Below are 15,114 nucleotides of genomic sequence, written 5' to 3' on the forward strand. Positions count from 1 at the left end.
GTTTCCCCCTTTTACATTTCCACTGGTAGTGTATGAGGATTTTAATTTCTCCTGATCCTCACCAAAACTCCCCCCTGCTCTAGTTTTTTTCATTTGTTTTACTTGACTGTTGGTATGAAGTGGTATCTCATGGTTGTTGCTTTGGGTTTTTTGTGTGTGTTTTTAAATTGTGGTAAAACATATGTAACATAAAATATACTATCTTAACCATTTGTAAATGTAGAGTTCAGTAGTGTTTAGCATTCAGTAGATTTATAATGTTATAGAGTCGTCACCACCATCCATCGCCATCGTGTTCCTTAACTGCCCATTTTAATCTTCCCCAACCCCTGACCCACCACCATTCTCCTTTCTGTCTCAATGATTTTGACAGCTCCTAAGTATTTCATATAAGTGGAATTGTACATTTTTGTCTCTTTTTGGCTGGCTTGCTTATTTCACTTAGTGTAATGTCCTCAAGATTCGTCTATGCTGTGGCATATGTCAGAATTTCCTTTTTTATGGCTGAAAATAATATTCCGTTGTATCTGTATACCACCTTTTGTTTATCCATTCGTCAATGGACAGTTTGGTTGCCTCCATGTTTTAGCTAACATGGGTATACAAATATCTCTTACAGACCTTGCTTTCAGTTATTTTGGGTGTATACCCAGAAGTGAAATTGCTGGGTCATGGGTGAGTCCTATTGCAGTTTTTGAGAAGCCACCATATTGTTTTCTGTAGCAACTGTACTATTTTACGTTCCTACTAGCAGTAGGTCTGTTTGAGTTAGTTTTTGTGTATGCTGGTAAGGGTCCAACTTCATTATTTTGCATATTGATGTCCAGTTTGCTCAGCACTGTGTACTGAAGGGACTGTGGTTCCCCATTGAAAACACTTGGCACCCTTATTGAAAATCAATTGACCACATATACAAAAGTCTGTGAGTTTTTTATTTTGTTCCATTGACCTCTCAGTATATATGTGTCTTCATGCCAACACCACACTGATTTCTTTAGCTGTGGAGTAAGTTTTAAAATCGGGAGGTGTTTATCCTCTTTGTTCTTTTTCAGGATTCCTTTGGCTACTAGGGGTCCTTTGAGTTTCCATATGAATTTTAGGGTGGGTTTTTACTTCTGGAAAGAAAAAATCATCGAATTTTTATATGGATCGTATTGACTCTGTAGATTACTTTGGGTAGTATTGTCATCTTCCAGTCCATGAATAATCATGGGGTGTTTCCATTTCTGTTTTCTTTAAACAGTGTTTTACAGTTTTTATCATGCAAGTCTTTTACTTCATTAGTTTGATTTTATTCTTTTTGATGCTGTTGGAAATTTTTTGTAATATCCTTCTTGCATTGCTATCTGTTAGTATATAGAAAAGCAGTGGGGTTTATTTATTTATTTTTTCTGTGTTGACTTGTATCTTGCTGTTTTGCTGAGTTCATTTATTAGCTCTAGCAGGTTTTGTATGGGGGAGCTTTTTTCATATGAGATCATATCTGTGAACAAGGGTGATTTTACTTCTTTCCAACCAATTTGGATGCCTTTTATTTATTTTTCTTGTCTAATTGCTCTGAGTAGGACTTAAGTACTGTGTTGAATAGAGGTGGTGAAAGTAGGCATCTTTGTCTTCTTCCTGGTCATAGAGGAAAAACTTCAGTCTTTCACCATTGAGTATATTTACTGTAATTTACATATATGGCTTTTGTTATGTATTACATATTAAGTATAATATATTTTATAATATATAGTATTTTGTATTTTAATGTCATTTACACATTTTTTTATACATGGTATTGCTGGTCTCATATGTGAGTTTGGCTAGATAGAAAGGTCTAGGTCATTTGTTCTTTACTTGAAATTTTTGAACAAAAAATTGTTATACTACCATCATTTTGCTTCTTACTGTTAACCTAATTTTATGTGTTTCATAAGATATGTCTTTTTTTTTTTTCCCTGAAGAAATAATGAGGTTTTTGTTTTTTACCTATATAGCATTGAAATGTAATAGATTTCCTAAGATATGTACCAAAGTTGGTACTCCTGGAAATGGTAAACCCTTTCAACACAGTATATTGTTAATTTTTATTTCTGGAAAGCTGTCTTTGATTATAGTTTCACGTATAGTTTGTTTCACTGTTTGTTTTTCTTGGATCATCTTCCTCTTTGTTTGAATTCCAGTTCTATCACTTAGAGTTGTTTAAACCTCCTCCATGTCTATTTCATCAGTTATAAAATGAAAGACAAGTGATACTTTTATACACATCCAAATTTGAGGGAAAAAATGATTTCTTTAGGTTTCAAACACTGTAATGGATATAAAGGAAAAATAAAATCCTGTTGCAAAGTGAAAAAAGAAATTTATCTCATATGGTTTAAATAAGCTAATTCATGTAAAGGTACAGAACATTGTAAGAACACAGAAAGGGATGAGTAAATGTTTGTTTCCATTGTTACTATCACCAAAAATAGAGCTAATGTAGATAGAATAGTACTTAGAACAATACTTCTCACCACATTGCATCCTATAGTTGTGGGATTTTAAGTTTCTTCCTGTGCCTTTGTAATCAGCCTTGTCCTTAAACTGTATTACTTGGAATCACAGATCTGATTTCTGTCTGTATTATCTCTGGGAGTTTCTTTTCCGGAATGCCATGTTATAGAAACAGACAGTTTGGGGTGGCCCTTTATGTCTGACTTACTTCATACAGCATAATACTTCTGAGTGTCATCTCAGAACATGGTATCTCTTTTTATTATTTTATTTCTGTTTTTGCTTAAATTTTTCTAGATCATTATATTAGTCATTTGAGATCATCTCTTCTAATGGAAGGAATCTTCCTGGGTGGTGGCTCAGTGATAAAGAATCACCTGCCAGTGCAGGAGACTCAGGAGATGCGGGTTTGATCCCTGGGCTGGGAAGTGGAAATGGCAACCCACTCCAGTGTTCTTGCCTGGAAAATCCCACGGATAGTGAAGCCTGGCAGGCTACAGTCCATAGGGCTGCAAAGAGTCAGGCACAGTTGAGCACTCATACACGTCTAATATAAGCAGTTTCCCATTATGGACTATTTTAACTTCACTGCACAAACTTTTTTTGAGAAATAATTTACATACTATAAAATTTAGTCTTTCAAAGTATACAGTTCAGTGACTTTCAGTATATGAATAAAGTTATAAAACTTCCAGATTATAATTTTCTTGCTTTAAAAAATTTAAATATTTTAACATATCTCCTCCCCATAGGACCCATTATTTTACCTTGTCCAAAGGGAAACCTTTTCAAAGTTGGCATGGTTTGGGGGAGAAGACCAGAGTATATTTTGGCATACACGTGCACTGTATTCCGAGCAGTGTTTTGGAACACTGAATTCTGAATTCCGAGCAGTGTTTCATAGTCTTTTAGAAGTCTCAGGCAGCTCGAAGTGCTGTGAATTAGGAATGTTTTCTCTTTTCTTCCTCTTTCCCTTCCTTTTTTGTTACAATTTCCCCAAAGGTTGATGTCACCTGTGGTTTGTTTTAATGTACTAATAGAAGACCATTTTGAAAATAAGAATTCCTTGAAATAAACTCTGTATAATACCGTTAAGTAGAACTTCCTATCATATCAGGACATAAAGATAGCTCTTAATACAGGATTACTTATAATGGGCCTTATGTCTATCATTTCTTTAGGACCCTCACTTGATTCATCTTAAAGATGACCCATTGCTCTTGGCAGACGTATTCAGAGCTTATTCTTTTAAAATTTTAAATTCTGTTTCTGAAGGTGCTGATGTACTAGGCTCTTTCAGGTGAACATATAAACTCTTTGATTAGTTTCTTTTTAGACCATAGACATTTGTCAGCTTTTTAAACCTTTGTTTACAGACTATTGTCTTGAGAGTAATTGAGAATTTTACTGACATTAGGTCTTCTAGAAATTTAAGAATATAAACTTAATGAAGATGTTGATTGTAGTGTCATAAAATTTCCAGCTTAATTTGTTTTCAGAAATGAATGTTCATAATTAATATTGATATATAGGTGGTCACATTCAGATGAAGAAAAACCACAGATTAAGGTGTTAGGTCTAAGCAAACCTGCCATATAAAAATGTAGAGTTACTAAACAAATTTATTCTTTAGTTTAAAATCTTAATTTGTTGATATTAATCATTTTGAGATAGAAAGTAGAACAAATGGAAAAATATGCATTGTTTCTTTTGATATGATTCTTTTTACTAAAAACTACATAGCTAAAAAAATCAAAGCTACTCCTAAAATGTCTGACTGCTATCCAGTGTTAGTAAGTGAATCTAAGTATCTGTGTAATCTCATTACCCTTTTTAAAGAATAATTTTCGCTTTTTATAATACAAGTTTACTAAACACTTAACCTTTTTTCAATCAACAGGAACATTTATAAACATTTTTATATCAGTTGCTTGTTTGTTTTTTAGGTAAAATCTGTAAAAACTGGGTCAGTTTTTTGGACGATGTGCTGCTGCTTGTCGTATTTCTATATGGTAAGAGTTCATACTTAAAACTGAATACATGAGGTCTAAGTCTTCGGCAACTAGACCAGTGCCTTCTCAGTCAGGGCAGTTCTTCACTTCCTTTCTCCTGAAGTCTTTAAGATCTTATTTCGTGCATTCTCTTTCCTTACTACCATTTTCTTCCCTACTCCTATCTGCAGGGTCTTGTATGGACTTCTACTTTACGGGTGATGGAGGACTAATACTCAACCTCCCAAAACATAATATTTGCAAGCAAGTGAACACAAAAATTTTCTTTCAGCTGTACAACGTTTTGTAAATAATGGGTTAACCTGTGAACTGCTTGTCTAATTTTTTCAACAGGTTACTTAAGATTGGAGTTCAGTATCACCTCTTTAATCTCCTGCCTTTCTTTTCACACCACAGCCTATATGGTTTTCTTATGCTGAAAACTAATGATAATCTTAGGTAACTTTTTTTTGGTTGTTAAACAAATGTCATGGAATTTGTGTTTCCAAATTATCCATGGCCCTTTTAAAGTGGTTAAAGGTTAGGACATATTATGTGCCTAATTAATGTGTCCTAGGCACGTTGTGCTCAGTAATAGCAAACTTACTCTCTTCTAAGTTTAGACTTAAATTTTAGAAATAACCAGAAGTCCTTCAGGTAGAACTGGAGCTCAACCAGAGGAATGTTGTCTTTGGTGAAAAAATAGCACATGACTGAAACATTGTTAGAATGTATGTTAACATATAGTCTCCTAAGGTGACTGTTGATTCAAATGGTTCTATCAAGCTTTTCATTATTAGAGCACATGTAAGAACTTGATCTTGACAGACCTTATTATTGTTACTGAATTGAATGTTCTTAAAAAATAATAAGTTCTTTTGGTCTGGAATAAGCATAATCTTTAGGATCTTTATTAATTTAGACCAGAACATACTGATAAATAGAATTTTTCTAGCTTTGTGATACAGGCTAAACATTAAACTGGGATCCTGGTTTGTATCCGTTAGTAGGAAGAAATTTATACCCAAGGTAGCACCTTTTATCTTGAGGATCACAAAGCATATCCAGATCATCAGAGTATTCCTTTTAGTTGAGGTGTTGACTGATGTTAACGTCCATTGTTCTTACTCTCTGTGAAGTCTCTTGTAATGTATTTACCATAAAAAATGGGGGAGAGCAAAGGGTTTTTTGCTTTTTAAAAGTTTATGATATGTATTCTGAAGTCTGTATCTCTGTGACAGTGTTTTTCTTGCCAATTCACAAACTGTTCTCAGTGTTCTTAATAAGTTTAATTTGACCATTCCTCTAGTGGATATCAGTGGATATAGAAAAGTGTATTGGAATTATGGGATTGTGTTGTTTTAATTATCAATAAAAAACAAAAAGTAGGTTATTTATATGTTATAGAAAAAATAGGTTATTTTGAAGCATCTCAAAATTGCTGAAAATCCTAGTGTTTATGTTTAGACTTTTGTGGCAGAATTTATCTACTTTAAGAAGCAAATATGTAAATTATTTAACTTAGCATTTCTTTACTCATAGGTCTCTGCTTGGGGTGGTTATGTGTTTATTATCAACCTTATTCCACTGCATGTATTTGTGTTGTTACTGATGCAGAGATACAGCAAAAGAGTCTACATAGGTAAGTGATTAGACTTCTGATATCTGTCAACTTCTAAGAGGTGTTTCGTATATATTCTTTCATTGTCAGACATTTCTGTTTGGTTGGTATTACCCATGAGTAATAAAGCTAACTTTACAGTGTTTTGCCTTTTTGTATTCATAAGGAGGGTTAGGCATTTTTACTGAAGTGTGTTATTATCAATTTTTCCTTAGTTTGTTTTGTTTTTGCAAAATAAGTCTCAATTTAATATTTACCAGCCTTTTTTTTTTAATTTGGGGAAATGATACATACACACTATAAACACACTATTAATTATATATACACACTATTCTAATTCACCTTACTTGCAAGAGACTGAGCATCTTAACAGTTTAATAAGCTTTTGAAAGCCCTTTCTGAATAATATACAGCACACTGTCTTAATCCATTCAAGCTGCTATAACAAAAATGCCACAGACTGGGTAGTTTATAAACAAGAGAAATTTCTCAGTTTGCAAGCTAGAAAGCACCAGAATGCTTACATTCTTCTGAGGGCTCTTCTCCTGTTTCTTAGCTTGATACCGTCTCTGTCCCCATATGGTAGAAGGAATGAGCCAGCTCTCTCGGCCGCTTTTAAAAAGGTGCTTGTTCCCCAGTGACCTCATTATTTAATCACTTCCCAAAGGCTACCTCCTAACACCCTTTCCTCGGGTATTGGGTTTATAAACATTCAGACCATAGTGTAGACTGAGGGTTTTTGTCTGCAAGATTTTAATTTGCTCTGCAGGTTTTAGAACACATCTTTAGAATAAGATGCTTAGTAATAGATGGTGTCTTGAATCTTAGAACTCACTTTCTGTGATAGAGACAGAACTTGTATAGGTTGTAGGTTGTATTAATCACAGAGAAGTTGTCGTCTGAAACCAGTGTCTTTATAATGAAGTAATACAATTCTATTATAATAATGTTGGAAGACATTAACAAAAATAATAAAGCTGTTTACTTGATTAAAAACCATAGTAGTTTGGCAGTTTATCAAAAACTTAAAAGTTACTGTGACCCACAAATCCACTCCTTGGTATATACCCAAGAGAATTGAAAATTATATACTTACACTGAAACTTGTAATGTTCATAGCAGCATTCATTCTTCATAATAGCCAAAAACTGAAGACAACCCACTGTCCATTAACTGATGAATGGATAAAATATGGTGTATCCGTACAGTGGAATGTTGTTCGGCAGTGAAAAGGAATAAAGGTGATACATGCTATATCGTGAACCTTGAAAACATTGTGCTAAGTAAAATAAACCAGACACAAAAGGCCATATATTGTAGGATTCTTTCTGTATAAAATGTCCAGAGGTGGCAAATCTATAAAGACAGCAAGCAGGTTAGAGACAGAAAGTTGGTTCAGGTGTTGCCAAGAGTTTGGGGACTAGAGTGACAGCTTATAGATATGGGGTTTCTTGCGGGCGGGGGGTGGGGGATGTTCTAGAATTAAATAGTGGTGATAGTCACGCAACTTTGTGACTATAATAACCACTCAGTGGTACATTTTAAAAGGGTGGGGGTTTTTTAGTATGTGTTATATCAGTATTTTTAAAAAGTTATAATCTGCTAATTAGGTTTATACCCACTTCAGCATACTTTATAACAATCACCACTGAAATAGTACATATATATATCAGGTGGTTCTTATACACCATGAGCTGTCCTAAGTTCTTTGCATGTATTGAACTCATTTACTCTTTACAACCTCATGTTGAGGATAGGTCCTGTTAAACAAGAGAAGACAATTTGCTCAGGATCATGTAGCTAGTAATGGAGCTGAAGCCTAAATGTAGATATTTTGGCTCAATACCCTGTGATGCAAAAAATCGTTGTAACTGTGTTGCCTACCATATAAATAATTACCTTATTGTAGAAATATATCAACATGTGATTATATATCTCGTTACCCTGAAAACACTGTAAGCCAGCATTGGAATCCAGAAAAGAAGATGATGGATTAAACAATAACTCTGAGCTTTTTGTTTTGGAATATAAAGGAAAAAGGAAAGAAGTATAAGGAAAGTATAAGTATAAGGAAAAAATGTTTTTAAATTAAATGGTTATGGGGAAGAACTGAGAGTTTCTTTGTTTAATTTTAAAAATGTAGGGCCCTAAAAATGTAATGGTCAGGAGGACAGAGTTAGGGAAAAGATTGAGGGATAGACCTTTGTGAAATGCCCCTGAATCAGAGGAAGAAGAGCTAAAGGAAGTGAAGTTAGATTAGCAAAGTCTAACTTCCCTACTACCCTCCTCATTTCTATTCAGCTCTAGAAGTTACCAAGGAGCATCATCTTACATTTTTAAATTATATTTCTTTGTTCTTTCTATATTTCTTTGTTGTTCTTTTTGCTATCCTATGCTTGATTTCATTTTAAGTATCAGTACTAGGTATATATGCTATTTTTAAAATTGTCATTGTGTCTCCATTCAGATGTTTTGCACAAGTCACTTCTTCCTGCTTTTAAAATAGAGCTTGTAAAATAGTTTAAAAGATTCATTCAATACAGTTTATAATGAACCACATCCTTGAGAAAGAAAAATTATTTTTTCTCTTGTGTATCTGTTAGTCATTATATTTCTCTCTGCTGGTCAAGAAGAATCTGTGGAGGGTTTTTGTTTGTTTGTTTTGTGTTTTTTTGGGGGGGGGGTCTTGTAAGCTGTAATTTCATGTATGTTTCTTATCTTTCACTCCCTTTATTTATCAGCATTCACAGTAACCAAACAGTAAAATTCTTTATTAATCAAAGATTTCAACAGTCTTGTAAACCTTTAATCATATTTATTAATAATAAAGCAAAACTGGTTGAGTTTTAAAGTATTTTCTGTTTCTTTTGGTTAGTGCTGTTGTGGTTGAGAGAGAAAATGTTTTGCCAGCCCTTTCTATTAAATATCACCCAGGAGATAGAGTGAATCCTAAGGTGATTTCATGGTAGATTAGAGTTAACTGGAATATAATATTCACAAAACCTTTTCTAACTTTATTTACATAAAGGGACGTACAATAGTATTTTAAAAGCATGAAGGGTGCTGTCAACTTAAATTGTGATGCTTTGTCAGGGAGAAAGAAAGTACTTAAAGGTTACTTTGGGGAACAGCAAGAGCTTCTTGAAAACTGGGCATTTCTTTGGTACTCGAATCAGGCCTTTTGGTGCCTTTTATTTTACAAACCAACTCATTTGTGCACCTTAAGCCAAGAACAGTGGTTTGTTTCTTTTCTGTATCAATCTAGTCCCACCCAATACCCTTGAAAAAAGTACTGTAAAAGTGAAAAGATGTTTAGGTTCTGTTTTAGAAGATTACTATTTGTCCCAAATCAAAGAGATTTTCTTTGCTTACAAATAAGCTAACAGACTTTGTATATATCTTCCTAATGATAATTTGAGGGGAATTCTAACAGATTGGAAGTTTGATCTGCAGGAGTAAATTGCCAGTAACTATACTTCCACAGGATGGCAGTGTGGTAACATTGTCATGATGTAATGAATGATTTACCACACTATTGGTCTTGTTTGTTTCCTTAGAACTCACTACTTTGATAGAAAGAAAGCTTTATTCTTCTGGTTTAAAGGGTAAAAAAATGTAGGTTAAGATAGATGGACAGAAGGTTGTGAAGATGTAGACCATAGTTTGGTCAAGTTTCAGAGTCTGGAGGAAGAACTGGTGGAGAACGAGTGCTTTGTGCGTGTGCTGTGGAGGGCTCTGAGAGTGTTGGAGAATGGCGCAGGCGGTGTTTCGTGCGTCTTCAACGTCCAGGTCAGGAAGCAGAGCTCTCGCCCTCCTTTAAGTTCTTACGGAGCCACGGTTTTTTCCACCAATGTCGCATGTACTTGCTCCATTGTATTGCGGTAATTTGTGTACATGCGTGGTTTTCCAAATTGGATATCTGATTCTTAGAAGGTCAGATTGTATTTTTAGAATGTCTTGACCATAATAGACCATAACTTAATATTTGAATGAATTAAAGAGATAATTTTTAAAACATATGGTACAAAGACTTGAGAAAAACACGTTTTCATTTTGCATTGGAGAATGGTTTAAGAATTGAGGGTTACTTCACTGTTTCTTCTAGTTTCACTGTTTGTTAATACGTATGGCTAATTCTTATTTTCTGTGTTTAAAAACATGGGTTTGTAAATGGGATTTAAATTGAGGTATGATGCATGTCTAATTTTACAGGTTCAAGAAGAAGGGCAGTATTAAGCAAGATGAACTTGGAATTTTTTTTTTAAACAAAATTCAACTGACTGAATTTTAAGTATCTAATTGGCTTTATTAATGATTCATAAGTTGGGCAGCATCACTAATCTAGCCAAGTAGAAAGGAGCTCCAAAGAACCACAGTAAGGGAAAGATTTTTATAGGCAAGACAAGGAATTCATAACCAAAAAAGCCTTTCAGGCTTAGGTAACCTACCTGTGGTGGGGGAGGGAAAGGGTCTTTGTGGCAGATTCCCTCCTCTTTCTTTGGGCAGTAGGGGTTAGAAAGAATTACCTGATTTGTGCTGACAGAACATTCCATGCCGACCTAGTAGAATAGTATTCCTGGGAAAGGTTGTGACTGCAGTTAGGATTGGGTATTGAGTCTTGAATTTCAGCACTGCTGACTCCATTTGGGGCCTTTAACAATGGAAATATTTGTGTATTAAAGAGTACTATGAAGTAGAACATACAGCCCTCTATGTAAGCATCTCAGTATCACTGATCCAAAAAAGATAAAAATAGGGAAAGACATGAATCAAGTTCTTTTAAAAGAAAATGGTTATCTTCGGATTACTGCATTTATCACGTTTATTAGCTTTGAATCATCAATGTAGGTATAAATAAGTAGGTAAAAATGAGGTTAGTTTGGATAGAGGAATATTTATAGGTAAAATATTGCTGAGAACATGTCTGTTTCTATTAGTTGAAATTTGTTTAACACTAACTCATATTTACAAAGTAATGTGTTTGCAAGTTAAAGTCCCACCTGGCCTTTTTTGTATTTCTTGAGATTGAGTTTCTTTTTCTTGAACCCATCTCCATCACTTTTTTTATTAACTTGAACTCTAGTGTACCACTTCTTTATAAAGTTTTCTTTACCTAATGCAGTGAATGCCTCTGTAGCTGCATGAAACCACTGAAATGAAAATATTAGCAGATTTAGTCTCTTTTTGAATATACCCGGAAAAGTGGAAACAGTAACAGATTTTCTTGGGCTTCAGACTCACTGTGGATAGTTACTGCAGCCATGAAATGAAAGACATTTGTTCTTTGGAAGGAAAGCTATGACAAATCTAGACAGTGTATTAAGAAGCAGAGATAGTTGGTAAAGTGAAGGTAGTTCACTTTGCTGACAAAAGTCTGTCTGGTCAGAGCTATGGTTTTTCCAGTAGTCATGTGTGGATGTGAGAGTTGGACCATAAAGAAGGCTGAGCACTGAAGAAAAACAATGCTTTTGAGTTGTGGTGTTGGAGAAGACTCTTAAGAGTCCCTTGGACTGCAAGGAGAACAAACAGTCAATCCTAAAAGAAAATCAATCCTGAATATTCATTGGAGGGACTGATATTGAAGCTGAAGCTTCAGTAATTTTGCCACCTGATGTGAAGAGCCAGCTCATTGGAAAAGACCCTGATGCTGGGAAAGATTAAAGGCAAAAGGAGAAGAGGGCAGCAGAGGGTGAGATGGTTGAATAGCTTCACCAACTCAGTGGACATGAATTTGAGCAAACTTCAGGAGATAGTGAAGAACAGGGAAGCCTGACGCATTGTAGTCCATGGAGTCACAAAGAGTTGATAGGACTTAGTGACTGAATAACAACAACAGTTCTTCAAGGTCACAAAATGATGATGTTCCCATTTTTTTCCCTAATTCTGCCTGCTTGACTCTTTGTGCATCTACACAGGCTGATTTGTAAGAGAAACATACTGCTATTTGAACACCATCAACCAAAATGGTTGGCAGTTCAAATATATGTGACATCAGTTCAGTCGCTCAGTCGTGTCCGACTCGTGACCCCGTGAGTCGCAGCACACCAGGCCTCCCTGTCCATCACCAACTCCAGTCTCACACCCATCGAGTCAGTAATACCATCCAGCCATCTCATCCTCTGTCGTCCCCTTCTCCTCCTGCCCCCAATCCGTCCCAGCATCAGAGTCTTTTCCAGTGAGTCAACTCTTCACATGAGGTGGCCAAAGTACTGGAGTTTCAGCTTTAGCATCATTCCTTCCAAAGAACACCCAGGACTGATCTCCTTCAGAATGGACTGGTTGGATCTCCTTGCAGTCTAAGGGACTCTCAAGAGTCTTCTCCAACACCACAGTTCAAAAGCATCAATTCTTCAGCGCTCAGCTTTCTTCACAGTCCAACTCTCACATCCATACATGACCACTGGAAAAACCATAGTCTTGACTAGACAGACCTTTGTTTTCAAGGTAACGTCTCTGCTTTTTAATATGCTGTCTAGGTTGGTCGTAACTTTTCTTCCAAGGAGTAAGCGTCTTTTAACTTCATGGCTGCTGTCACCATCTGCAGTGATTTTGGAGCCCCCAAAAATAAAGTCTGACACTATTTCCACTGTTTTCCCATCTATTTCCCATGAAGTGATGGGACCGGATGCCATGATCTTTGTTTTCTGAATGTTGAGCTTTAAGCCAACTTTTTCACTCTCCACTTTCACTTTCATCAAGAGGCTTTTTAGTTCTTCTCTTTCTGCTATAAGGATGGTGTCATCTGCATATCTGAGGTTATTGATATTTCTCCCGGCAATCGTGATTCCAGCTTGTGCTTCCTCCAGCCCAGTGTTTCTCACGATGTACTCTGCATAGAAGTTAAATAAGCAGGGTGACAATATACAGCCTTGACATCCTCCTTTTCCTATTTGGAACCAGTCTGTTGTTCCATGTCCAGTTCTAACTGTTGCTTCCTAACCTGCATATAGGTTTCTCAAGAGGCAGGTCAGGTGGTCTGGTATTCCCATCTCTCTCAGAATTTTCCACAGTTTATTGTGATCCACACAGTCAAGAATTTCTTGTTCACATTTACTTTTATTGCATTTGCATTCACGTATCTGATTGAGAGTAGTTCTAGTCCAACACTAATGTGTCTGGAAAGTAGATTGTTCGATGAGTTTGTTCCTCAGGACCCTCTCGACCAGTTCTCTGTTAGCTTGAGGTCATCAGAAACTTTATACGTCGGTCCTTCCTATTACATTTACTTAAGCTTCTTAGCCTTTTCCTAATACTATAGTCATCTCTGATCAGACAGCTTGGAAGGCACCTTAACATTTGAAATATTAGCCTCTATCATTTACCTCATATGGATGGGTTTCTTTTAGCAGTGGATAAGCATTCTCTCTCAGCTGCATTGGGTAGAGAGAAGCGTGTGCTGTGCTGCACAGTGTGTGGCATGCAGATGTGTCTGCTGAACCGTTCTCCTGCAGTCTTTTTTTCCTAGTAGAGTACTTTATTTGCCAAACACTAAATATTGACTATCCTTCATAAGGTGATGTGTATAATAAGCTTTATAAATGGAATATTTTTCACATTTGCTTATTTCAGAAGAGTTTTAACTTTTTTTCAAAGTAAGTTTTAATTACGACTATTCCAAATACTTTCACTGTAATGATCTGTGAACACCTTCATGCAAAAACAAGTCCTTCATACAAGCTGTAACCACTCCCCAGTTTGCCTATACACTTAGGTTGATATAAGCCAAGAATACTACATAGTATATTCAGTGCAGAAAGTAAATATCCTTTATTAGATCCTAATAAATCTGTAACTAATCTGTTTTATGACTTGACCTCTGTGCACTTAGTTCTTTTGTTCTTTAATCATAGAAAACTAGTATTTAAATTGGTTACATTACTGTACAAAAATATTAGGAGATTATAAAAAGGTTGTGAAATACTTAAAAGCTTTTCAGACTGCAAGCTGCTCATACAGGATAATGATAAGCTTTCATTTGGTCATGCATACTTTGTGTTAATGCTAATAGGAATGGTGTTTACATGCTTCTTGGGTCATGTCAACAATTGTTAATGATAGATTGAAAAAATTTGATTCCATTTTCAGAAGAAGAAAACAGCACCAGTCTCCTTAAAATAATACTTTTTTTAAATGGCAGAAAATATATGTTTTATAATGTATGATTGATTAATCATCAAATATGTATCAAATAGAATAGTAACTTCAAAATTCTATTAAAATAAGTTCAGTTAAAACTTTGCTAAAAAAATATATGAATCATGCATATATCTATGTTTGAAGTACTTAATGGTAATAGTGAATTGTCCTTGTTTCCTATTTTGTCTTTATAGCATATAGCACTTTCTATATTGTGGGCCTAATATTATCCATGCAGATACCTTTTGTGGGATTCCAGCCAATCAGAACAAGTGAACACATGGCAGCTGCAGGTAGGAAAAATATCTGTGTTCTTTCTTCTGAAGAATCCATGAATGTGTGACTGCTGATCTTCAGTAGAATGAAAGGTTCTTTTGGGGTTTTGTTGCTGTTTCTAATTTTCATTGTATTAGTTCTAAAACATCACCACTGTAAAATATGACTGGAGAATTTAGTAAAATATGACCGGAGAATTTATTGAGACTTTCTGGTATTGGGCTTCTGAAAGTGCCTGTCTTCCCAGGTATGGCTGTTTTGAGAAGGTAAAACATCCTTTTTTGCCAACACTAAATAACATTTGCTTTGTATAAACAAATATTAAATAGTAATGTATCTGTATACTGAGTTATTATACCACTGAGTTGTCATTTTACCAAATTTAGGTGGAATGGAACATTTCATTTTTATATTCTTTACATCTTACTAAAATATTTTATCCATCCCTACTAACTAGAATTAAGGGCTTTTATATTGATTATAAAGTCACATAATTCTCCCTAAAGCAGAGCATTTTGCCATCATTAATCTGGGTCACAGATAACAAGATATAATGAGAGATCTGTGAATAAAACTTCATCAGAGATTTCCACACAAGGTCCATGACCCAGA

The 15,114-nt window shown here is 35.2% G+C and overlaps 1 protein-coding gene across 1 annotated transcript in view; it reads left to right on the forward strand.

The window, feature by feature from the left end:
* Positions 1-15,114, forward strand: part of STT3B (STT3 oligosaccharyltransferase complex catalytic subunit B) — a 101,105-nt gene that overhangs the window by 63,378 nt on the left and 22,613 nt on the right. Inside the window, exons 4-6 of the mRNA XM_069561308.1 lie at positions 4,425-4,490; positions 6,012-6,111; positions 14,421-14,519. Coding sequence (XP_069417409.1) covers positions 4,425-4,490; positions 6,012-6,111; positions 14,421-14,519 — 265 coding nt within the window. The remainder of the gene's footprint in view (positions 1-4,424; positions 4,491-6,011; positions 6,112-14,420; positions 14,520-15,114) is intronic.

This window comes from Ovis canadensis, chromosome 19 (assembly GCF_042477335.2).
Source record: "Ovis canadensis isolate MfBH-ARS-UI-01 breed Bighorn chromosome 19, ARS-UI_OviCan_v2, whole genome shotgun sequence".
Classification (NCBI taxonomy): domain Eukaryota; kingdom Metazoa; phylum Chordata; class Mammalia; order Artiodactyla; family Bovidae; genus Ovis; species Ovis canadensis.